This window comes from Anopheles funestus, chromosome 3RL (genome assembly GCF_943734845.2).
Source record: "Anopheles funestus chromosome 3RL, idAnoFuneDA-416_04, whole genome shotgun sequence".
In the NCBI taxonomy this organism is placed as follows: domain Eukaryota; kingdom Metazoa; phylum Arthropoda; class Insecta; order Diptera; family Culicidae; genus Anopheles; species Anopheles funestus.
This window is the reverse complement of record NC_064599.1, coordinates 82,342,505-82,366,571: the sequence shown is the minus strand read 5'-3', so window position 1 is coordinate 82,366,571 and position 24,067 is coordinate 82,342,505. Positions and strand designations below refer to the sequence as shown.

Below are 24,067 nucleotides of genomic sequence, written 5' to 3'. Positions count from 1 at the left end.
GCAAGCAAACCCGGTCCACTAACAATGTCCTAAAACAACTTATAAAATATGAAACGAGGCGTAAAATGGCAGATTTATCCAGTCTAATGCCATGTACCGCAAATGCCCACTTGCCAATGATGATGACATCCATTCACTGCTGACTGTGCGTGACCCAAATCACTCTTCATCGGATGCCACCGCCTTCTCCCCATCTTCAGAAAAGGATGTTTTCGTCTCGGCTTTCCCCCCCTTTCAGTGTGGTAAAGTTTGTTCAAGTACTACCGACGTTTGTATCATAACAGCGAAAAAAGGCCAGAAGGTCCAGGGAAAAATTATGCTCAGCTCGATCGACATGATAATAAGCTTTGATATCTGTCCCCTCGGGGGCAGCAAGAGGTCACAAAGTTCAGCACAACTTCCGGATTTCATCGTATCGTGGCTATCGATAAAGGGAAAGGTAATAAAAATTTACCAAACCAATTGCTAAAGGTTTTTTGGATTGAGCAATATTTTCTCATATTTTGATGAAGATAATTTTATATGACATTTGATTAATTACAGAAATGAATGGAATTTAATGGAATTGCTTACGAATTAACCTTCGCTCCTTGATTGGTGTTTTGTTCAACTGTGGTTTTAATATCGTAATGCCTGAAACTTCAGTTCTTACCACAGAATATTTCCAGCAATTGAATGAAATTTTATCTCCACAAAGAAGAGAGCGAAAATGGTTTGAATTCCATCGTCCAAGCATTTTCATTACAATTTTCTCTTAAATTTTTCATACCACACATATTTCGTGTGGTTTGCTTAAACACACACGGCGTATGTTAAAATCATACCACACCGTAATAGCAGAATTCGAACGCATCCGAATCGACAAACAATGATCCGGTTTTCATTTGCCAGGTGGCGGTGCACTTTTCATGATGCGGGTGCAAGGATATGTGCAAATTTACGATTCTTACATCCTTGCTTGCATAGCCTTATGCCGTAATCCCATGATCGGAAGGAAAGAGAACCGTTTTCGAATGCTGCCGAGACTGTTCTTCTTGCAGTTGTAGGAAAGGGTTTTTGCTGACTTCATAAATTCCGCTCTAAGATATACTTGGAACGAATAACTCATCAAAGGTAAATATTTCCTGGAATATATGCTCGATCGAATGTGAAAAAGAGTTCCGAGTGCGAGAGAAAGCAAGGTACACTTCCTTTTGGCCACTCGTTGCAGATGTGCATTGGAAGTTGGTGAATAATTCAAGAAAAAAATATATTCTCACTTACATAAATGACATCGTTTTTCAATTTTAGCCATTGAAACCGTTTCATCTTCCAGCATTCCTGCCACAAAACTTTTGCACGTTGATGCATCTCTACAAAAAGAATCATGCATCTTCATTGCATCGTAATCGATAACTTTGAAGGAAAATCTTCCCTTTTGCGACTTACGGATGCAAGCGAGAGATCACTTCACTTCCGTCAGCAACATAAGATACAGCATACGCTCCGCTTTGGTGCTATTGATAGCTCCGAAGAAGCAGAGTTTAGCGACCGAACATAATGCATCGTGTCGATTCCCTTTCTTCGGCGCCTCCACCTACACGTCGCTGTCGATGACAGACGTTCTTCGTTAGCAGATTTGTTTCATATAAAATCTCATTTCCTCCGTTCCTGTGGTTTCTTCGAGATCCGAGACATTCCGACCGTGTTCGCTTGCGTTTCATCTGCGTAAAGCTAAACCGGTGTAAGGTGAAAAGGGCCGATATGCTCTTGCCATAGCTAGCCGTTGAAGTTAGCCCGTTGTTTGTGTGTGCTTGAATTTCCTATAGATTTCCGCCCCATGCGTTCGTTACGCTCAGCCCAACATCAGGTGACCCGGATTGGGTTGTTTATGTGGTGTAAATTAATTTAGCTAAATGCAGGATAGTAAAGCATCTCTCCACCAGCTGCAACACAGCAGCAGAAGAAGGAGAAAATGCCAAAGCCAAATATTGTTTATTATTTTTCAATAATTAATTATCAGTTAAGATGCTGCTTTTCCTTTTCGAAAAGTTTACTGTCAAGAGCAGGCTGCAGATTCCCACAATAAAGGGACGGTTTGTTTCTAAACTTATGGTAAGTTTATTGGCTTTTTCCAGAAATAAAAGATCTACACTCGACGGAGATACTTAGCGCAGCAGTTTCGCTTCAAAGACCTGTTTGCATCGGAAGATATTATTTCCCTTCCATTCGGTTTCGTAGTCATAAGCTTCAGATGAACCGATCGCTGGTACGGGTTTGTTTGCCTTTATCGACAACTTTCTATTGATTTTTATATCATTTTACCATTCCTCTACAGTGCACTGTTCCTCCCTTTTTTTGATTCCAACCATATTCCGAAGTGAGTTTTCCAAGAATCAATGCGATTCAATTTTGTGAAGCAGAAAGAATCCCCACCCGCGACACAAACACACCCACACGCAAGCGAGCAAACACACTCGCAAGTAAAGAGTAGCGTATAATTTATCTTCACAATGGTTGGTGCCCATCTTCAGCTTATTGTTTGTTACAATTGAGTTTTGCTACTAGTAGGAAGCGAAACTAGTGAACTCTTGACGATAGCCAATTCTTCTAGCCACCGTTCCCGTTTGAAGAGCACTCGACTGCACGGATGCAGCATGCGATTTCGGTATCGCTTAGCAGATGGAGCTGTGGTCCCATTGCAGCATGCTGCAATACATTGCACCACAAGTGTACGACCGAGCATAACCCGAGTGCCAATAAGATACGAACTGCATCCAGCAACCGTACTGGCTGGGAATGGAATGGAACGGAATCTTCTTCTATCAATTATTGGGCTGGGTGCCGGTAACGGTGACACATGTACTCAATTAGGGAAAATTAAATTGATTGCAACACTCTATCAAATCAAGTTTTACTCGATCCCAACCCATCGGCCGAAGCCACGTCCGTCGACGTGTTTGTGCACGATATACGGTGCGTTTGGAACGGGATCTTATCGCGGCTAAGGGAATGATGCTCAGCAGCAGCAGCAGCGATACATGCTTTTGTTCGCTTTACTTTCTCGTTTCGTGCTACTTCTATCCACACAGGGAAAGAGAGGAAAAAGCAACAACAAAAAAAAAACAAGTTAAAGATGGTTTATGTATAAAAATGTTTATTCACTTGATACGGGGGTCCGGTGGTCGAGAGTTCAATATTGCACTCGTAAAAATGATGTTAGATGGGCTTGCTGTTGGCAACGCGGAACAAATAGGAATTTGTATCGAGAGCCAATTTGCTGAGTAGAGCTGAAATAATTGAAGATTGCATTCCGCCTCGCACAATGTTGAAATGCAGAGCACGTTTTCTGTGTTTGAAGTGCGGAGTTTTTAAACAGCCAATAATGTTAACGAAACGAATAAATTGTACCATGTTACGCCGATCGCTTTATTGCTTGATGTAATGGGTGGTAAAGGTGAGGCTGTGGTATTATTTTTATACATATAAAATGAGATTTTTTATTGGGAAAAAATGTTGCAAAGTTTTTACTTGATGGATTGTTCATTAACTTGTATTTTTTTTCTTAACCTCAGATCCAGTTTTTTAAGAGCCTAACATTTATAACTTTTCGGTTTCAGTGTTTACATCCAACGGTAATAATAAAACCTTTCAATTGTTTTATGTAATTGGTTAATGTGATAATCTGAGTAATGATGAAAATTGTCCTACAAACAATAATGATCGTTTGCTTCCAAATGCCTTTTTCAACACGTTTGTTGGTAGAGTTACATTGAACTATTCTCCACCACGAAGCGTTATTACACATTTAGCTTTATTTTTTCTACAAACAAACAACCGGAAAACCCACTACACCTAAAGGTCGATGGCGCTAATCTCAACCCTATACATGATCGCCAGCGATACGGTTGCATTGGTGTTGGTGGTGGTGATTACTCTTCAAACATACTTTGAAATCCATTAACCTTGACGCGCTGAACATGGCCCGGCAAGATAGACGAGCGACCGGCGAACAACCAGGAAATTGTACTTTTAGGAGGGAATGGGGGCGAAAAAGAAACCAAGCGAAACCACAGTAAGTTCAAACGAATGTCATCCATTTTTATGCGAAGCACCAATCGAAAAGGGAATGGACAAAAGCAAACTTTCCACCACCTTCGGTGGTACACAAGCATGTTTTTTTTTTGTTCACCCCACTCCCGTCCCATATGTTGTGTTGCGGTTCATGTCCTTCCGAGCGGACAACTAATCTACACTTTTCGCCATTATTGGCCTGTGGCAATGGTACGTAAACAACCAGCAACCACCATCACCATGATGTCTTTATCATCATTAAAAGTGCGTACATAAACGCTCTCACACACACACACACACACACAAACACATAGTGATCGCATTTTTACTGGAGCAGGCGAAGAAAAATCAATTTCAATTAAGCTCACGTCGTCAACATATGCCGCTCTCAACGGGTGGTCATACGTTGGAGTTTGTTTTTTTGTGTGTTGCTTCGGACGCAAGGAAACTCAACGATGCCTCATCTAACAATTTTTTTTGTGCCCTCCACATCCTTCCTGTGGCATCTTTTCTCTCCCCTTGTTCCCCTCTTCCCCTCCCGCCACCCTGTGCAAATATGTTGAAGGGAAACTTTAGCCACGCTAAACCACGCACCAAGTCTCGAGCCAACTTTGGGCTCTGTTTCAGACTCGTGCTTGATGATGATGATGTACTTTAATTGAACTCTACACACACACACACACATACGCTGGCCGTTTGTTGTTAAGCGGAAATAGAACCGGAACAATACATCATCATGTTGTAGTTTGACTTTTTTCCCAGCCCGGCGTACCCGGAGGCCAATCCGGTACGTTACCCGGTGGTCGTGAAGTAAAAGCAAAACTGAGAAAAAAAATCCATTGCGCCGTTGTTTGACTGTACCTCTGCACCTGCAAAATGGCAAAGTCTTAAGGAACGGATTGTTGGATGAACTTTTCCGGTGTGTGTGTGTGTGTCCCGCGCCACACACTCAACAGTCAGCCAGGTCACTTTTGTTTTGTAGCGTTTGTATTCTGTTTCTGTCGTCTTTTGTCCTTTGTCAAACGGAAATACAACCAGACGTTCATTGTGATGCATCGTTTCACATGTTTATCGTGATGAGGGAGCACAGCACAAGACTTATTGTACCACACGTCATCTGCACTTACTTATTCGAATTATTTTCCAATGCAAATTCACTTCATACTTCATTATTTTATAGATATATAGTAAAGTTATCGAAACAAAAACTTCTAAATAAAATTAGATTTAAAACAACAGTTCCATGGTGAGTCACAAAAACACAAACTATAATTCTTCTTCTGCCAGACATAAACCCCACTCATTTGCTAATGACTTAATCCAAACTGCTCCAACAGTGCCAGATGGTTTCCCTGCAGCACAAACATGTCAGTATACTGTACCTAATCGAATTATTTATTTCAAGGTTCATTAAAATCCTTTCAAAAGCCCTCCTTCCGACCAACCCTGCTGGGTATGTGTCGTGATTCAAACTAGCATGACTGAGCGAGTTTTAAAATCACATCATCCTGACTTTGTTCATCTCCTTCGGAAAGGGTTGCGAACAGAGTGATTTCGAATACCAAAAAAACAAAAAACTTGTTCCGTTTTCGGTACAATAAATACAACAATAGGTACCGAATCGAGCGAACACAACATTGCAAGCAATAGAGCATGTATAACCTACACCAACAATTATTAAATGCACACACACACAACCGAGCATGCCCGGGATGGGACAAACCACAAAAAGGGAGGAAATGCCTTCATTCACATTCACCCCGAACGGTGGTTGACAATATGGCGAAAGGCCGTCATACTATAATAAATAAATAAAAATAACTCGTTCCTTCGGTGTGCGAAATGTGTTGCCCGTGCGTTTGACCGTTGGCTGCCCGTAGAGGAAACCGCGTCACGGGTGACGAAGAGCAAGAGCGAAACTAACAATGCTTTAAACTTTTTTTGTTGTTGTGTATTCAAAATAAATCCCAGCAGAGCCGGGTTCTGTCTTTTTCCTTCCACCGGTTGGGAGATTTCTGTGGCACCATAGTAGGAACGGGTTTGCCCGTTTATAACACGATGCACATGCACTGCCGCTGCAAACGATTCTACGACACCGGTTCGGTGTGGGAAAACGGTTGCACAAACCGCTTCGGACTGCTCAGCTCTACAGAAAGTGCCCACGGGGGTAAACACTCGGGACCACTTGTTTGGATGCTGGTACAGCTAACGGGGAAGCTAAATCTTAAATCCCACAGAATAAACTCACCGCGCGGCTTATTTACTTACCTTTTCGACCACTAGCAACTAGCAAACCCCCCAACCCCCGCGATAAGGAAGCAAAGCACAGTGCTGTTTGTGGGCTGTGTTTTGGTTGGTAAAAAGGTGGTTGATTTTTTTATTTGAATTTTCCCTCTTTTTCAGGTGGAATTGCACTGACCGAAGCAACTTTTCCTCCAGCAGTCTGATCACCTTGTTTTTTTTGAAGAATTTTTTTTTCACTTTCTCTCGAAATTTATTTTTTTAGAGAGATTATTTGTACATTTTAAAACCTTTAAAATGATTTACACTCTAAACAGATTTTAATTTTTCACTTCACATTTACTGAACCAGTTCACTTTGAGTAACGTTTTCGAGTAGTTATTACAACGGTAAAAATTTAAATACGCGCCACGACAACGTGAACTACACTGGATTCCGTAACGTTACCGTAAGCTTTTTTTGTGCGTGCGTGTGTAGGAACTGCAGGACAACCTGACGCACTCCGTACCGAAACGTAACTGACATCTTCGGTGGTGATACGAGCTGATAGGAGCTGCCATTTGTACGTTACGCCATGTACGTTAGACAACTCGTGCTGAACACGACTCGTGCAACACGTGCGAGCATGAGAGAAGATGCAGGGGTTTTCATCTTACATTGGGATGCGCACATCTCATGATCCAGATAAAGGGAATTAGAAGCATTAGAAGCAATTAACCATTAGAAGCAATTAGGAAAACAAATGTGTAAAGTTTGCTATAGTAAAGTAATATTAATTAGCATTTCTAATAACATTTTAGTATCCCTGTAAAAGAGAGGTAGAAAGAGAGTAATAAGAGACCGACACGAACGTTTAGAAGCTACTCTAACACAACATCGAGCACAATATCTATTAGCACAGAGAGAGTATGATACGAAAACGAGTCTCTTTCGCGAGAATGCTTCTCTGCCATTGTACGGTAAACAAAATGCAAACGAATGCCAGCTGTTGAGCTGTTTGGATAAAAACATTCAACAAGTGTTCGCCTCTAATACAACAAACGGCAGCAGTACGGCGGGAGATGCGAGATGCATTCAAAAAGGGGGAATAAATTTTTTTTCTGTTTTTTTCTGCTGCTGCAGTATTGCGTTTAAGCCTGACGAATGAAACGAGCAGAAAATAAGAGCAAACGAGCGTGTAAATAAGAACAGGCTTCCTTGTAAGCTACGAACATCTATCCGGCACGTGCTCGTACAAGTCGCCAATCCTGGACAAAGTCCTTTTCCTGCTCATAGTTTTCCTCACTTCACGCCCAATGGGTCGCGGAAGCTGTAGAGGGAGTTTTCTTGCCCGAAAACTGCTTTACACCAAGACGCCAGCGTGTCGGGCACGCCACATCATCCACATTGAGCAAGCGACCACTTTCACCCAGTGCATCCGTGTGCTGAATGGCACATATGCGGCAAAGTGTGCGTTGTTTAGGCGAAGGCAATCGGTACAACCGATACTGTTGGTACATGCATATGGGCAAAGGCAATACATTTGCAGCAGCTTACACATAACGGACGAATGTTTTTATTTACACACATCAACACAGAAGGGAACACTGGGGAATACGTGAGAGATGTGTGGGGAATACGTGAATACGTGAGAATGAGTGCGAGAAAAAGATGAAAGTGAAGTGAAAAATATACCAATGTTTGTATGCCTTGTGTTCTGTCAGTTCAACGCAATGTTGTTTAATGTTGATTGCGATCAAAAAACAAATATTTTCTTGTAAAGTGAGGCGAAAAACTACCAATTTCCATGTCATTTGGGCACAAAGTTTTTCCTTTACATCGTCAGACACAAACAACCATGCGTCTCCATCGGTTTCGAGGAATTTGTAAATTTTTTTCATAATTGAACACATGAAGTAATTTTGGTGAATATATTAAGATTTTCTCTAACTCGTTCTAAGGACGATGTTAAAATGCTTTAAAAGTCACAAAGTTTTCCTTTACATCGTGTGGCACAAACAACCATGCGTCTCCATCGGTTTCGAGCAATTGGACAACTTCTTTCATAAATGAGCAAATTAAGTAATTTCGGTAGACATATTAACACTTCCTGTAACTCACTGCATGAAAAACTTTAAAATGCTTTAAAATGCTTCAAAATCCACAATGTTTTTCCTTTGCATCTTCAAACACAAACAACCATGCGTCTCCATCGGTTTCGAGCAATTGAACAACTTCTGTCAGAAAGGAGCAAATGAAGCAAATTTCGGTAGATATATTAACACTTACTATAACTCACTGCATGGCAGACTTTAAAATGCTTTAAACAAACGTCGAAATTGTTGGCCGTAATGATGATGTCGTGGAAACGATCAACTTTTTTAGGGTAAGACCAGTGTTTCTTTTTTTTATAATCGTGGATGGATTTATGACGGAATGGCGTTGCTAAAACGAACCACTTATAAGCGAATACGATTAATGCGCTACCATCTGGTCCAAAGCGTACGTTTATTACATATGTTAATTAGGATTAGGATTTTATGATGCTTCATTAGAATTTAAGTGCGAGAGAGAAGCAGTGGGAACGAATTTGGAAGTTGCTTCCACAGAAATTTGGCATATTTGTGTATGTAATGTGCTATTTTTGGTTGGGTAAAATACAAAACTGTATTGCTTATCATCTATGGCATTAAAGTATGTTTATGGTAAAATAATTACCTTTTATTTTTTTTTATTATTATATTCATATCAAAAAGGGGTTTAAACGTGTTATGAATTCATTAATTTTTATTTTTGCTTTATGAGTAAACTTCATTCAATTTCGAGAACTTATCCAATAATTAATCATCCATGTTTACTTCATTTTCATACGTACTGTTAAAAAAATATTCCAGTCGTTTCATTTTCCACTTCCTCTGCGTGTGTGGGTGTTTTTGATTCAGAGAAAAACAATATTCACAACTCAGTTTCTACGTTTTTCTTTCCATCCTCCAGGTGCATTCTCGCATAAAATATCCAATGCCAATGATTCAGAAGTGCAAAATTGAAATATAATCACTGTTGAAAACTATTTCACAATGAAAGTTCAAATGTCTACCAACGTGTGCCATACTAAACCACACAACAAACATGAGCGTGGTAGCACCGAATGGTAAAAGAGCACAATATCGTTCGTTATACTTTTTCGTTGGCCACACAGTCCAGTTATACGCCCACGATTTGACCGACCGACTTACGGTCGATTGCATCTGTGTTGTTGTGTAATTGGACCGGTGGTGATTTTGAGCTGTGAATGAATCCATGTGATTGACGGGGGGGAAGGTTATAAAATCTTCCGTTGTTCCAGTGGATATTCAACAGGGTTCTGCACATCAATGGCTTCCTGGTACTTCAAGTTTAGTTTTACGAATTATGGCTTTGTTCATTTGTGAGGGTAGCTGTGATATTGAATCATTCACTTGATGTGCTTTTTGATACCACCACCATCGTTTATGATTCGTTTTGCTATTGGAATAGAAAATATGTATATTTTGATGATGTTTTCTCACTTCAGTAGGACAACAACAGTCAATAAACAACAAGTAGAGCATGTTACCGTTAGTAGAGCCAAGAGCTATTACTGATTCACCAAACAAATCAGCAGTGAAACTACTTTCAAATGCCACCAAATCATGCGAAAGCATGTTGGAAAAGTTGGTCTAATCGTTCCGATCCCAACACCACCACACCCGGTGACGATCCACTTGAACTAGCTCCAAACGTTTTGTGGAATGTTTCCGGGCATCATGGAATACATTATACACTCTGCCACCAAAAACTGAAAAACGAAAATCGAATTGCGAAAATGCTCAATAGTCAAGCAAATATTTATTGCAGGTAATTTTGTTTGTTGGTATTTACGAACTTGTACGAATTGTGCAGCATTCAAGTGTTCAAGCGCTCGATGCCGGGCTTGATCCTCTGGACAAATATTTGCTAGCTAAGAGTAGCCCGAAACGTTTGCTGATGCTATTTTCACGCTCAACCACGCGGCCAGAAGATGGACGGGAAGTGTGTGCGCTCTGCAGGCACGATGAGAAAGAAGCTTTTCAAAACCATTAAGGTTCGAATGGATGCGATTGGAAAGTGAAACATTTTCCAACAAATGATGCTTGGATGGGGCAACACATTTCCGAAGAAGCCGTTGGTCATTGGTTCGATCAATGATTGATGGTTTTGCGCAAAAAGAATGCTTAGCAGAGGATATGTCTCCGTGTGGATGTAAGGGACTGTGGAGGTTTATTTTTCCGGGACGAATGTTTACTAAACTTTGCCAGCTAGCAGCATTTTCAATTCTACGAGTCCAGAAAATACGTAATTCGTAGCTCAGAGTGAAGGAATTTGAAGAGCTTTTTTGTGGGAATGAGGAAAAATTTAAGCTAAAAGCTAGCATTATTAACACTTCAAAATAAACCAAATAGAAAATGAATCAAACGCTATCGATGGCATTATCGTAGATTTGAATTGGGGAATTCATTACCGAAATTGGGGTAACTAGTCAAATTTGCATTTGCTATGATAAATATTCAGTACGAAAGTACCCGATCGATGGCACTGAACTGAACATAAATAAACCATTCTCATCCTCCAAAAAAAAAACGACCAAATCAAAATGCAATAGCTGCTCATCCCACACCAAAAAGGGTAGCAGACCGATTAGTGAAATTAAATTTATGCTATTGATTTTCAACAGACAATGCGCGATTGTCTCGTTTTCTGTTTCTCTACACCCAACATATCTGCCCGTATCTTGGGCCATAAAAACACAACTTTTGCTATCCCAAAACATCGTGATGTGGGTCGAAACAACCATCGGCAACCATATTTACATTCGTAGGTAGTTTTGTTTTTCCTTTTCCTCCCTTATGTTGCGAGGAAGTTGATGTTTGTTGCTAAGCTCATTTTTATAGACGAAGAAATAAAACACGCCATACGCTAAATTAAGCCTATTCTCGTTTAATCAATAAGGAAAAGCAAACTTTGCTCCCTAAATGATGATCTGTTTTAAAACTCTTACAACGTCTTACGATTTCCTTCCATGCATGATGAAACATTTTCATGGGGATCTTCAAGAAAGTCGAGTCCTCACTGTTTATCAGACGGCCAGTAATTTTCCATCGCTTGGCCGTACGTTAGAGCATCGGCTTTTATTTGCTTTCGGTTTCGCTACGCTCCATTATCCCCGTTTAACGGCTGTCACATGTAATTGTTCGATTCAATTAAAGCTCAACGGTGAAATTATTTACCATTCGTTGGAGTTTACTGTGAACTCATTACACTTCCATCCTGCTGCTGTTGCTGACTGCAAAGTGTCAGGTTCAACTTAATTCCATTTAAAGGTTGTTCAATGGAAACATTTATGAAGCCTTGTTTATGGTTGGCTTCCGCTTGATTTTTTTTTGTCGATCGTAACAGTGTTTAAAACAGTTTGATTATGATTTAATCATGTTCGTATGGAAGTGATAGTGGTGTGCATTAATTAGAATATCTTCTGAAAATTGTATTGCCGGCATGCAAACAGTATCCAATAAAAGCTTCAAGGTTAAAAAATATTTTTATTTCATATTGTAATTAAATTGCTTCTCGATCATAGCTGACAAGATAAACACAACTGGCAACAGTTTAAAACTATCGGTACCACATTTCATTATCGTTTCGCAACAGTTTCGCATTTTTTAATTTTAATTCCTGATTGCCAACTGCAGAATCGATCACAATTGATCCCATTTGTCCCGCAAACTAATTGATGGCAGAACGAAAGAATAGTGGATTAATTATTGTCATTACATTCAATTACACGCTGCGTCGTAACGTTTTGCAGGAGGCTTAAGATGTGCATAAAATGGTTGCAATTATCCTTAACTCTTTTCCTTCGTTCCGACAGTGCCATGTATCCTTTATTTTCAGTGACATTTTCTTCAGTGACCATACTCTTCGACGGGCATGGATCGTCTATCATTCTTATAAAATGCGCAATTAAATGCAATTACTGTGTCATGCACTGGAACAAGACAATTTATCCATCGCATCAAGCCTTAGACCTGAGAGAATAAGACAAACGTTCGAGTCAGCGTACAATAAGGCTTGGCAAATTGAGCTTTGAAGGAATGATTATCATTTAAAAAAAAAAAGAAATCGTTCCAACTAGGAACAAATTGTCCTCTCGCTTTAAGCCACATGGTTCCGCTTACAAAATGTTTGAATAAACGACAGTTGGGAGGAAATTTTACAGTGAAAAAAAGACTCCTGCGTAAACACATCAATTGCCCCTCAGCCCCTAGTAAAGCCCACAAACAATCGCCAGTCACCAGTGTAAAAGCGATGTACCTGCTGCTGACTGCCTGTGTACAATGGGATTATGGATGTAAATTATTTTTAAGTGCAATGTTTACCGAGAAAACACACTTCGGAACGTTATTAAATTAGAGCAGCTCACCAAATGGGGGAAATGGGGAACCAATTGTGCAAGGGTTGGGGGCATCCCTTTCTACTGAAAACACAGGACCGACACAGGACCTTCCAACCGATAGCGAGAAGTTGTTTTCCAAACGGCAAAAAATAAACAATGGCACTTATTAACCCAAAGTTTAACTAAGAACCGTTTCAAGTCTGATATCAATGGATCTTGCGGGGTGTCCGTAAACGGGGCACGCACGCGAAGGAAGTGTTTATGCTAGGGCACACAATAACAATGGCTGTCAAAGAGTCGGCTGAAAATGAAGAAGTGCGCTTTTCCTAATCTCTGTGAAAGCTTTTCCACAAAGTTCGTTTGAAGCGCGCACTGCTGGCAAATATGAAGTGTGCCGGAGAGGAAAAAAAAACTTTTTACAAGCTACAAACGAATTTTCTTTTTTTTTGGTAACCATGAAACATTACACCACAAAAAAACCGGTGTCTCTCCCTTCCGCTGGCCAGTGACGTAAGTCATTATGTATCAGTTGTAACATCACCCAGACACAAGGGTTCTTCTCGATTGCGTTCCCTTTATTCAACGACCGGACACACTTTACTACTGTCCATGCTCGGAACCACATATGGCCTGTTTGGCGTATTGACCTCAGATCTGAAAGCTTGTCCCCGTCGTTTATCACATTATCCCTCGATTGTAAAGCGATAGCACATTGTTTATCTCTTATCTCTGCCCGGTGCCTGTGTGGCGAAGTGAGAGCTCTCACCTGGACCCGGGCCATAATTCTTCCGCATTCGGGGTTTCATATTGCCCGTATCAGATTAGGGCTGGAAGACAACGTGAATGCTGCCGGAAAGTGGCTACCGTTGGGCGAAGATTTGTTATCGGCTGGTGGATTTTCGGGAGGTGAATTTATGGTTATTAAACCAAACGCAAGGGCGAAACGGTTTCGACACCGAAACCCAGAGCCGTTTGCCGACCATCATCACGAGGTTGTGGTTTGTGTGGACGTAGTAGTACGGTGGATGTTATTAAGTTGTTTATGAAATCCACCGGAAGCTACCGGAAATGCAGTGACGCTGGATAGCGAGCCTACCGGCCAGACGACCGTAAATATTGTCTGGATGACGTTTTAATTACGAGCAGCGTAACCTAATCATCAGTTCCTTTGTTCTGCTAGCTGAAAGATGAATTTTAGCTGGTCGAGAAAAAAAAATACGGACACACACCCGAACGGCTTTTTATTCTCCGTTCCGGACCGTTGCAGCCTTTTAGGGTGATGATGAATTCCCTAACTAACCGCATGGTCCCTCAAAAAGGTCTTGTTTTAGCGAACCATTCTTAGCAACAGCCATCGTATTATCCTCGGTCGGACACATTGCGTCGCAGCATCTCACACACGCACACGCACACAAAATTAATGTGAAGCGAAGGATCTTTACAACAGATCATCTTCCCGCACGGAGCAGAGACGACCTGATGTAATTTTATTAAATTTAAGACCAACATTGACCGTAAACTCCTGCTTCTCATCCGGTTTCCGTTTGTGTCATGGTTGATATCTGTCGTACGATATCTTCGAAGTGTGTATGTCTTCGTCTACACTTTCCCGGATGCCGTCCCAAGTCTGACGACTCGGTAAGCTCCGAATATTCCTCTGTTTCGTTAATGTCAGGCTCCATGCTCCAATATATGGTAAGATTATGTTTAGCATGGTAGAGGTAAACTTTTGTAAATTGTTTATTTTGTAACGCTCACTTAACTTCAATCTACTTCCGGTGGGTTTTCGGTTGTTGTCATTCATGGCACAAGGCGTAATGGGAAGCTATGGATAACATGCCACAAAACCCCACGTGTAGATGGATGAAGAAAAACACATCCTGTGCTTTGGGAGCAAACACAGTCAAATGTAAATGAACAATGAGCTGTACCAGGAGCTTCAATCCTTCGAAAATTCATCATTTTATCAAATTTGCTTGTTTACGGAAGGAATAACACGCTCTCACCAATCGAATCATTCTTATACCGGGAAGGTTTGTTCCTATTCTTCCAATAGCGCCTGTATAGCCATAAAAATCCCCAAAAATTCGGAAAATCATTCAATATTCAATTCATGCCATTTTGATGAAGACCTTCTCCTGAAACGAAATGCCGGTTTCAACGCAGGCGTTAATCTCCCAGTCGTATAAAAATAATATTTACCGTATTAAGAACACACGCTCGCAACCGAACAGCGTGGGTCAAGGAAAAGTTCTCGTGAAACACGATCCGAATCGAAAATAAGCTAACGTGTGCTTCGTAGGAAAATTGTACGCATTTGCAAATCTTCTTTGTTCGAACCATCATCCCTTTCCCGATCGATATCAATAACCGACGGCGAAAGATTTGGCGCACGGTGGAAAAGCACAAAACTTTTCGGTAAACAATGATTTATGCGAACCTTTCCCGCACCTCCTACCCAAGAAAAAGGACTGAAGAATCCCGACCGGACTTCAAAACATCAATTAATCTAATCTTTTCCTGCCCTTCATTTTGGAATAGCTGATTCGTTATGAGAGAAGGAATCGCATTGCAGCTTTCATGCTGGTATGAATAATTTGTCCGTGATTATTGTATCGTTGTCGGTATCTGTATAGATTAGCCTTGTCGGGTATATTAAAAAGAAAAACAGAATGATTCGACCGGCACAAGAATTGGTGCTTAAAGAGTAAAAAATATTGAATTTAAATTATACATACGTTACAAATATTTATTGGGAAAACAAACAACATTCAGCTGCGCGACGCTATCACACTCACAACCCCATTTTAGACATTTCGTCACGAAAACGAGCTGCTTCCGCAGTCATTTCTGCAACCGGCCGTCGTAACCGTTCCGGTTCCTTATCGTGCCGGTTTAACTCACCATAGATTTGATCATTCTCCGGGAAATCACCTACATGGCGTGGCATTATGTGACAGTGAACTTGGAAAACGGTTTGACCGGCATCGGGTCCATCCTGTACCGTGACGGTGGACGAAGTGGCGTCATACAATCGTTCTGCTACTTTTTCCACCTTGCAAACGGTTTGGAAGAAGTCAGATATTTCTGCTGGAGTCAAATCCGGCAACCGTGCTGCAACTCGTTTAGTTGATACGAGAACATCTAAAAAGCAGCAATAGTTAATGTAAGTAAAATACCGTTCAAAGTTCGATTCTTTTGTGTCACTTACGTCCTGGCACAACACAGCGAATGTTGGTGAAAGCAAAGCTATGCTCAGATACGTAGAAAATAGTTTCCGGCTGTATCTCTATGCCCCCGAACGAGTACTTCTCATTGCTGGCCGAGCTACTGGTGTACGGCAGGCCTACACTTGTCGATAAGTTGTAAACATCGTCCCGCCGATGCTCGAAACAAGGCATATTGGCTCGTACACTTTGCAGCTTGCCAAAATCTAACTCCGCAATGACCACATCCAGATCCTGAGCACCAGCCTCACCAAGGATAGTTCCCCAGGGATTAACTACCAGTGCATGGCCGTAACTTTCGCGCTTCTTGTTATGGAAACCAATTTGAGCTGCCGCAACAACGAAGCATTGATTTTCAATAGCTCTTGCACGCAGTAGCACTTCCCAGTGGGCACGACCCGTCGACATTGCAAAGGCAGATGGATAAGTAAGAATTTCCGCTCCTTGTTTCCTTAAGATTGTGCTTGCCTCTGCAAAACGCATATCGTAACACTGAGAAAGGCAAGAAACAAACTTGTTAAAGCGCAAGCAATCAAAAGAAGCACACTCGTGTTTCACTTACGATCTGTAGGCCTATTCGGCCGATTGGTGTTTCAACTGGTGGTATCAATGCTGGGCCGGATTTGACTGTTTCCGATTCCCGAAATTTAAACTCTGGCGTTACGACGTTAAACATGTGCAGTTTCCTATAGCTTGCCACCAGCTCACCAGCATTGTTGATCAGTATGTGCGTGTTGTAAATGTTGTTCACCTGCTGGCCAGATTTCGTCTGTTCGATGATACTCTCATGTACGCCACCGAACGAAAGCCACACATTTTGTTCGCGAGCCAACTTCCGGAACTGTTCGACAGTGGGGCCGGTCAATGGTTCCGACAAGCTTAATGTTTCTTCACGATGAGTTCCAACGAAATCGCAACATTCTGGAAAGAAGATAAACTAATTGCCACTCGTCATAATGCACCGATGGAAGGACAGGGAAACCATAAACTTACCTGCACATCATTAGCTTTTGCCCGCTCCGTAATGGTTTGAATCTGTGCAAAGTTGTGCTGCTTATCATTTGTGGACCGCATTTGCGCAACGGCAATACGAGCCGGATTTCGAGTAGCCATCGTTCGAATGTTGCTGCTGCACGACAATTGCCACAATAGTTGTGCGGTCCGTTTGCTAAGCAAAGAATACATGTAATTTGTATCGGATTTCGGCAAAGATTACGCGATGGAGGATTTCTTTTTTCTAAAATCAATTGCGCTGTTTCGCTTATCAGTCGATGTTGTTGTCGGGTAGATTGTTTATGAAACGGGTGTTATACGAATTTTGACATTTGAGCTGTCCTACGGCAAATGTGTCTTCTCATTTTGAAAACAAATTAAATTTCTGTTTTCGTGATGATTTTTCTGCAATTATAAAATACTTTTCCATTACTTTATCTTCACATGGAGTAGGGTGAGGATTGTCTGAAGATTTCATTATGGTTATGTGGTAACGATTAGTTTTCCGATAACCATTTTGTTTGATGCAAATGAGTCTATCTACGAGAGAATGGTACAACATTTTAATCTTTACGAAAGTTTCAGTTCATTTCGATTGTATTCATTCTATTTCATTACATTTTACGATTCTAGCGAGTTATCATATACGCGTTGCTACACGTGTTCAGCATTCTATTCCGTGTATCAATAGTCCCGAACTTTGCCATCTGCGTCTTGTTCTTATCCTGAATGTAAATTAGCTTTGTTGCGAGCTGTTTTCCGCTCGGAGCCCTAAAATGAATTCTTACACGCTAAGCAGTGGTGTAGACTAATTTTTCTACAATCCTCCGCGTCCACGGCCGGAAGATTGCTGTCCTTGTCCTTGCCATCCTCCCTTGTTGCCGCCTCTACCCCCACCTCCACCACCTCCGGCTCCACGACCTCTGCCTCGAGCGGCCTGTGCTCGCAGTATAGCCGATTTGCCGCGCCCGGCCGTTCCAGTTTTGGCACCCTGTTTCTTGAACATGGGTGCATTCTTCAACATGTCGGGCAGGATCAGGAATCGGATTTTCGAACCGCGAATGTACACATTCTCCAGATTACCGACGCGTCCATCCCGGTAGGTCACGGTGATCTGCGTCATTTGGCAGTTCATGTTGTCCTCCGCTTCAATCAGCTTACCGCGGTACACCTCTCCGGTGATGGTCTCGCAGGTTACCACATGGCCTTCAGCCTCGTGCAGCACTTTAATTGGTACGCCAATGGACATGATTAAATGCGAAATTCACTGCTTTTCACGCCAGTAATGTAGCTCTTTGCAAAGTTTGTTAATGTTGTTGGTATAGCGGCAAAAAATGACAGCTGCTCACGCGCTCGTGTTTATGAGTTGCCGTTCACGGGTTGACATTTGCATTGGTCTACAGCTCCGCGTTGAATACTTTTGGAAAGTGCACAACAGGCGCTTCTCATGGGAACAGGACATGTTGAAAATTAAATAAATTTTGTTAGACACGTTTTTTATTCAAATAGTGCACAAAACCAGCAAAAACCAGCAAAGTTTTATGAAATGTTGCTTGTGTAAAAAGGTATGATATTCGTTTCATCATTCTCGACGAGAAGATTAAACTTTGATTTATTGTTCTCATCATTTAAATTGTGTGGAAAATATGTAACCCACGGCAATCAATATGTTAAGAATGGCTTTAAATAGTTGTTCTCATTACACTTCGCTCGCAAAAAGTAATCCGCGAATTGTAGTAATTAAATTGATTTGAATAAAAACGCCATAGTGAGAAGGATCTGCTCGAGTGAGTAGTGCAATTGCTCGAACAGGTGAAAGTGAGATAACTGCCGGAATTGTGCGGAAACTGTCACGATGTTGTCAAAACGATCGTAGTTAGGAAAAACAAACATAATTTATTTTGCCATTAAAATTGTTGTTTAAAAAATATTGTCATAGGGCTGTAAACAATGAACGGAACCCGTGGAATGTTGTAACACCCCGTTCGTTGACTTCGGCAATACACAGGGTTATCGCTGCGTCGCGATTAGATAACGGCTCAAAGTGTCCGATTTAATGTTATCAATCGGAGCCTTCTTCAGTTTTATGTAATTTTTGGGACTGCTAGTATGTTGCTGGCTTATGCTCACGATTGAGCAGTGGTAGATGCAACGCATGAACGGACTACGCACAGTTTGATCGAAGCTTTTTAAATTAAAACGGAACTTAAGGTAAGTGAAATCAACATACTGGTCAAGATGTGTTCATTGTACGATCAGTCAGTGTGAAAAACGATACGCGATTGATGCTCGTAGAGAAATGGTCAGCTCTGACAAAATGTTTACTTACTTAAATGCATAATTGAACAACTGAATTTCTTAAAAAGTGTTTGTTGTGTAGCAATAAAGTTTCAATGTGATATACGTGCATATAAAACTGTACGTTGTACAGTTGCTAGCAACTATTTATAGTTGATATCTATTTGTAGTTTGAACCGTGCCCCGCTTAAGATCCCGTTAAACAAAGGGCTCATTTCCTGTATGCAGTATGTGGATAACACGAGCTTCAGACGTGTACGGACGCGTAGCGTTGAACTCAACTAACAGTCCAACGACCACTAACAATTACTTCGATATAACTTCGATCGCGCTCGGCAGAAGTGTAATATTAACAAAATCATTCTTTTTATCAGTGATCGTAGTACGAGGTGATATTATCAGCAATGGAGAGATTAAAGAACTGTTTGCTCAAAAAACCTTCCAAGAACGATCTGGACGATGGGCTGGAAACGGCGACTGAGTACACCGAACGCTGGACGTCGGTGCGCATTATATACTATACAATGTTTCTAATGTCACTAGGATTCAGCATAATCCTGACGGGCGTGTGGCCATACTTGGACAAGGTATATTTGATAAGATGGAAAAAGTGAGCGCGCAATGTAACGTTACTGATCAACCTTCAACAACTAGCTAGATCCTCACGCCGGAAAGGAGTTCCTGGGATGGATCGTAGGTGCGAATCCAGTCGGACAAATGATCTTCAGCCCGCTCGTCGGATGGTGGGGCAACCGGTTAGGATCGATCCGATTGCCACTGCTCTGCTCGCTAGCTTTATTTTCCATCGCCAGCGGAATCTACGCCTGTCTCGAGCTGTTTCCCACGCATCAAAAGTACTGGATGCTTTACTCCCGATTTCTTATCGGTGTGAGCTCGTCAAGTGTGGCTGTCTGTCGCTCGTACCTTTCGGCGGCCACCAAGGTAAAGGAGCGAACGGGCGCGGTATCGATGGTATCGCTCGCACAAACGCTAGGATTTATCGTCGGACCGGTGCTGCAGGGAGCCGTTACGCTGTTCGGTGAAGATGGACTGCCGCTGATCAAAAACAAATTACACCTCAATATGTACACCGCCACGGGATGGATTAACGTTTTTATGGGAATCTTGAACTTTTGCCTGTTCTTACCGTTCGTGTTCAAAGAGAAACGGATCGCTGCCCGCGAAGCCATGATGCAGCAGGGACTGCAGTCGGAGAAGGAAACGTGGAAATCGATGAAACCTGATTATTTATCTGCCTGGACCTTAATATGTGCATTTTTCATTCTGGTCTTCAACTTCGTATTTCTCGAAACGTATGTGAAACCTCACAAGCTGCGACGCTGCCCTTTTGCCTTTTTGCTAACAGTTTTGTTTTACTTGTTTACCACCACAGACTGGCCACGCCGCTGACGATGGATATGTTCGCATGGACGAAAGGCGAAGCATTATACTATATGGCTTGGATTATGGCCGTTGGGGCTATATTGGCCAGTGCGATGTTTCTCATGATTGATCCATTATGCAAGAGAATTCCGGAGCAGCAAGTGCTCATATGGGGCGGATTTTTCCTGATGGTGTTAGGACGCGCCGTCTACATCCCGATGAGCGATAGTCCGCCAAAGTTAGCACTGCCGGAAAATGAAACCCTTACGGCAATGCGAATGGAGGACAGCATGTCGGCGTACGTGTACGGGTCCAATTTTACAGATGTGCGTTCGAATATGACCAGAGTGGATTTTGACTATGGTGGACCTATTACCACAACGGACCCGATTACCATGGTTGACGCTAAGGATTTCCTGGGCTGTCCACCAGCTCAGGAATGGTGTAAAACAACGAGAGGAATGACCATTACCCAATTTCTCATAGGATACGCTTTTACCGCTATCGGGTATCCGATTGGAGTTACACTGATTACTACGATATTTTCAAAAATTCTTGGACCACGTCCACAAGGTACCTGGATGGGCATAATGACTGGCTCGGGGTGTCTGTCAAGGGCGCTAGGTCCGGTGTTTTTATCGACCATCTACACCAAGTATGGTCTCTACTGGACGTTTGGCAGTACGGCGGTAATGATGGCGGGTACGATGCTATGGTTGTGGCAAATGAGGTACGAAATATTTTCACAACATGCTTACATCGCTTCTTGGTGTGCAAAAATATTAAGCATGATCTTCTCTATATTCATCAGGCAACGATTAGTTCCCATCCCGTACGACGCAAGTTGTAAGGGCGAAGAGCTAGTGGCGGTGATCGCAAAGCAGGAACAAGCAACGGACCAAAAAAAGACAAGCGAAGAAGCAACCGATCAGCAGCTCAATGGAAATCCCAAAGACAGCAACGCTACCGGAGACAGCTGATCCCACACGGCCTAGCGTTACATATACAATTGGCAAGCAACTATTTGCTCAATTTACCCTTATTTCAGTGTTAGAGTGGTGTTTGTTTTGTGATATTTTCCTCATTGGTAAGCGAAAAGTGTAAGCAAAGAGCAGCATGAGAATGGAGCAGCAGTGAATGAATCGAATTTGCATAAAAAAAACCACCGATCTCATCCATTTCTTATCAGTCACATAGTGATTCGTCATTCCGAAATATTTCGCCCCGTCTAGTGCGGCTATTGATTGCTACCGAGTATCAGTGTGCAATAATCCAGCCAACTGATAAGTAATAGCAGGGAGGTAGTAAACTGAAGGGCAAACATGACCAAAACAAGCATCGATGGGTAGATTTAGCGGGCACTGTAATTGCCATACCGATGAGACTTCTAGCGCTTCTAAGCAAAAACTGGTTCTTGACTTAGTGTCGATTAAACCTAACGCGCGTACGCATGTGCGCGATTTCTTCGCGCCGGGCGCTTGCATCGTGAGAATGCAATTGTTGATTTATAGCCTGAACGTGCATATGGCGTGGGGAGTGAATCCAATTAATATTTACGTACCCTTTAAATCATATCAGTGAGTGCTTTCTCCTATCATTGATTGCAAAATATGACCGCTAGTTCCGCAAGCTGAGCTAGAACAAGTTTTACGCAAAAGTTGCACGAACTGTGTGTGAGAACGGATTCGAGGATCGACGGTTTGTTTAACGGTTCAGTGAACAGTGCACATTTCGTGTTTGTGGCTCACGGTCATGGCATCGATCGGAAATTGGTGGCGCGTTGTGCAAAGAGAAAAAGACCGCCAAAGCGAGCTGGAGAGTGATTTCGAATATCGACAACGATGGATCACGATAAGATTAGTGTATCTAAGTGGATTTCTGATGTTTCTATCGTTTGGCGTGGTGACGACAGGGCTCTGGCCGTACCTGCAAGACGTAAGAAAACGCTGAAGATATGCTGATAAAGGTGTAACATTTGGATAATTATGTTTTTCCCTCCCACCCAGATGGATCCGACGGTTGGGAAACCGTTTCTGAGTGTCGTGTTTGCCGCTCCACCGGCCGGACAGTTAATTTTTAGTCCGCTTATCGGTTGGTGCTCGAACAGATTATCGTCCATCCGAGTGCCGTTTGTTATACTAACAGCTTTGTTTGTGTTTGCCAATGCACTGTACAGCGTGGTGGAGCTTTTTCCACTGCCCCATCGAAAGTATGTTCTGCTCTGTTCGCGATTTGTCTTTGGCGTATCGACGTCAATTAATACGCTTAGCCGAGCGTACATTTCGACGGCAACCAAACTGTCCGAACGCACCGGTGCCATCTCAATGAGCTCGTTGGCACAAACGTTCGGGCTTGCGATTGGTCCCATCATCCAAGCGGGACTATCGGCGATCGGAAAGGATGGACTGATGTGGTACGGTTTGCGCATTAACATGTACACCATGGCCGGTTGGATTTGTGCGATCGGTGGAGTGGTTTACATCATCATGCTGAATCCTTCCTGCTTCGTTCATCGGACCATTGCTGCCCAGGAAGCTATGAAAACGATCGGATCCAGCAAAGCTACTGATACGTACGAGCGTTTAAAAATGTTCTCCATCTGGACGGTAATGATCGGTTACAGTGTTTTGATGTTTTTCTACGTATCTGTTCAAACGTAAGTGTTTTGTAATGCAAACATCTTGCCGTAAATACACGTAAATACTTACATTTTATTTTTTTTTTTCAGAGCACTTTCACCGATATCGCTCGATCAGTTCGGTTGGAGTCATGAGGAATCTCTCTACTATTTGGGAATTTTAATCACGGGCGGCACTTTATGCTCTTGTGCTGTGTTTCTACTATTGCCCCAGTTATGTAAACGGTTTCAAGAACACAACGTGTTTTTATTTTTTGCTATATTGCCGCTTTTTATCAGTCAAGTGGTAATGATACCGATGGGTAGCAAATCCATCCCGATGGCTGGTTCGGCCTCAAACAGAACCACCGGTGGAGGATGTCCTATTGAGCAGGAGTGGTGCAATTTCATTCCACCAATCAATCAATATCAATTAACCGTTTCGTACACGATGTTGTGTATTTCGTTTTCCGTTGGAATAGCCATTAGTCAAACGATTCTATCGAAATTGCTGGGAACCCGTCCGCAGGGCAACTGGATGGCACTGTACACAAGCATCGGTGGTGTAACACGCATAATAGGACCGGCTTCGGTGGTAGTATACGTTCGCTTAGGAACGTATTGGCTGTTTGGACTAGGTACATTCATTTCCGGACTAATGCTCGCATGGATGTGGTATTACAAAAGCCATTTGCGTACGTCCAAAAAGGTAACCCAAACGACGGAGATGCAACAAATGACAGCGACCGAATGAATTAGAAGCCGAATCAACCGTGGTGTAGATTTAGAAAAGTTGTAATATTTATTATACAAAACGATACTCGTCAG

At 42.2% G+C, this 24,067-nt stretch overlaps 5 protein-coding genes across 7 annotated transcripts in view; 2 read left to right on the top strand and 3 right to left on the bottom strand.

Moving 5' to 3' along the window:
- LOC125771793 (neuropeptide Y receptor type 2) overlaps positions 1 to 7,533 on the bottom strand; it is a 47,525-nt gene extending 39,992 nt beyond the window's left edge. Inside the window, exon 1 of the mRNA XM_049442852.1 lies at positions 6,322 to 7,533. The gene's annotated coding sequence lies outside the window, so the exon portion shown is untranslated. The remainder of the gene's footprint in view (positions 1 to 6,321) is intronic.
- A 7,905-nt stretch (positions 7,534 to 15,438) lies between these two features.
- On the bottom strand, positions 15,439 to 17,409 carry LOC125771808 (nitrilase and fragile histidine triad fusion protein NitFhit). The gene is made up of 4 exons (XM_049442874.1): positions 16,942 to 17,409; positions 16,511 to 16,885; positions 15,933 to 16,440; positions 15,439 to 15,865 (listed from the first exon to the last, which is right to left on the bottom strand). The coding sequence occupies exons 1-4, from the start codon at positions 17,131 to 17,133 to the stop codon at positions 15,516 to 15,518; spliced, it is 1,425 nt and encodes a 474-aa protein (XP_049298831.1). The 5' UTR covers positions 17,134 to 17,409; the 3' UTR covers positions 15,439 to 15,515.
- Positions 17,410 to 17,520: 111 nt separating this feature from the next.
- Positions 17,521 to 18,348, bottom strand: LOC125771840 (small nuclear ribonucleoprotein Sm D3). The gene has a single exon (XM_049442922.1). It carries the CDS (start codon positions 18,188 to 18,190, stop codon positions 17,759 to 17,761), a length of 432 nt encoding a protein of 143 aa, XP_049298879.1. The 5' UTR covers positions 18,191 to 18,348; the 3' UTR covers positions 17,521 to 17,758.
- Positions 18,349 to 18,761: 413 nt separating this feature from the next.
- Positions 18,762 to 21,739, top strand: LOC125771792 (major facilitator superfamily domain-containing protein 8-like). 3 transcript variants are annotated; one of them, XM_049442849.1, is made up of 5 exons: positions 18,762 to 19,152; positions 19,614 to 19,826; positions 19,894 to 20,552; positions 20,633 to 21,352; positions 21,434 to 21,739. In XM_049442849.1, the coding sequence occupies exons 2-5, from the start codon at positions 19,644 to 19,646 to the stop codon at positions 21,600 to 21,602; spliced, it is 1,731 nt and encodes a 576-aa protein (XP_049298806.1). In that variant the 5' UTR covers positions 18,762 to 19,152; positions 19,614 to 19,643; the 3' UTR covers positions 21,603 to 21,739. The 3 variants fall into 3 exon arrangements, with proteins under 3 accessions (XP_049298806.1, XP_049298807.1, XP_049298808.1); XM_049442850.1 differs by lacking the exon at positions 18,762 to 19,152 and having other exon boundaries at positions 19,213 to 19,826; XM_049442851.1 differs by lacking the exon at positions 18,762 to 19,152 and having other exon boundaries at positions 19,710 to 19,826; positions 19,898 to 20,552.
- Positions 21,740 to 21,852: 113 nt separating this feature from the next.
- LOC125771805 (major facilitator superfamily domain-containing protein 8-like) lies at positions 21,853 to 24,005 on the top strand. The gene is made up of 3 exons (XM_049442871.1): positions 21,853 to 22,557; positions 22,629 to 23,278; positions 23,351 to 24,005. The coding sequence occupies exons 1-3, from the start codon at positions 22,375 to 22,377 to the stop codon at positions 23,991 to 23,993; spliced, it is 1,476 nt and encodes a 491-aa protein (XP_049298828.1). The 5' UTR covers positions 21,853 to 22,374; the 3' UTR covers positions 23,994 to 24,005.
- Positions 24,006 to 24,067: the final 62 nt, after the last annotated feature.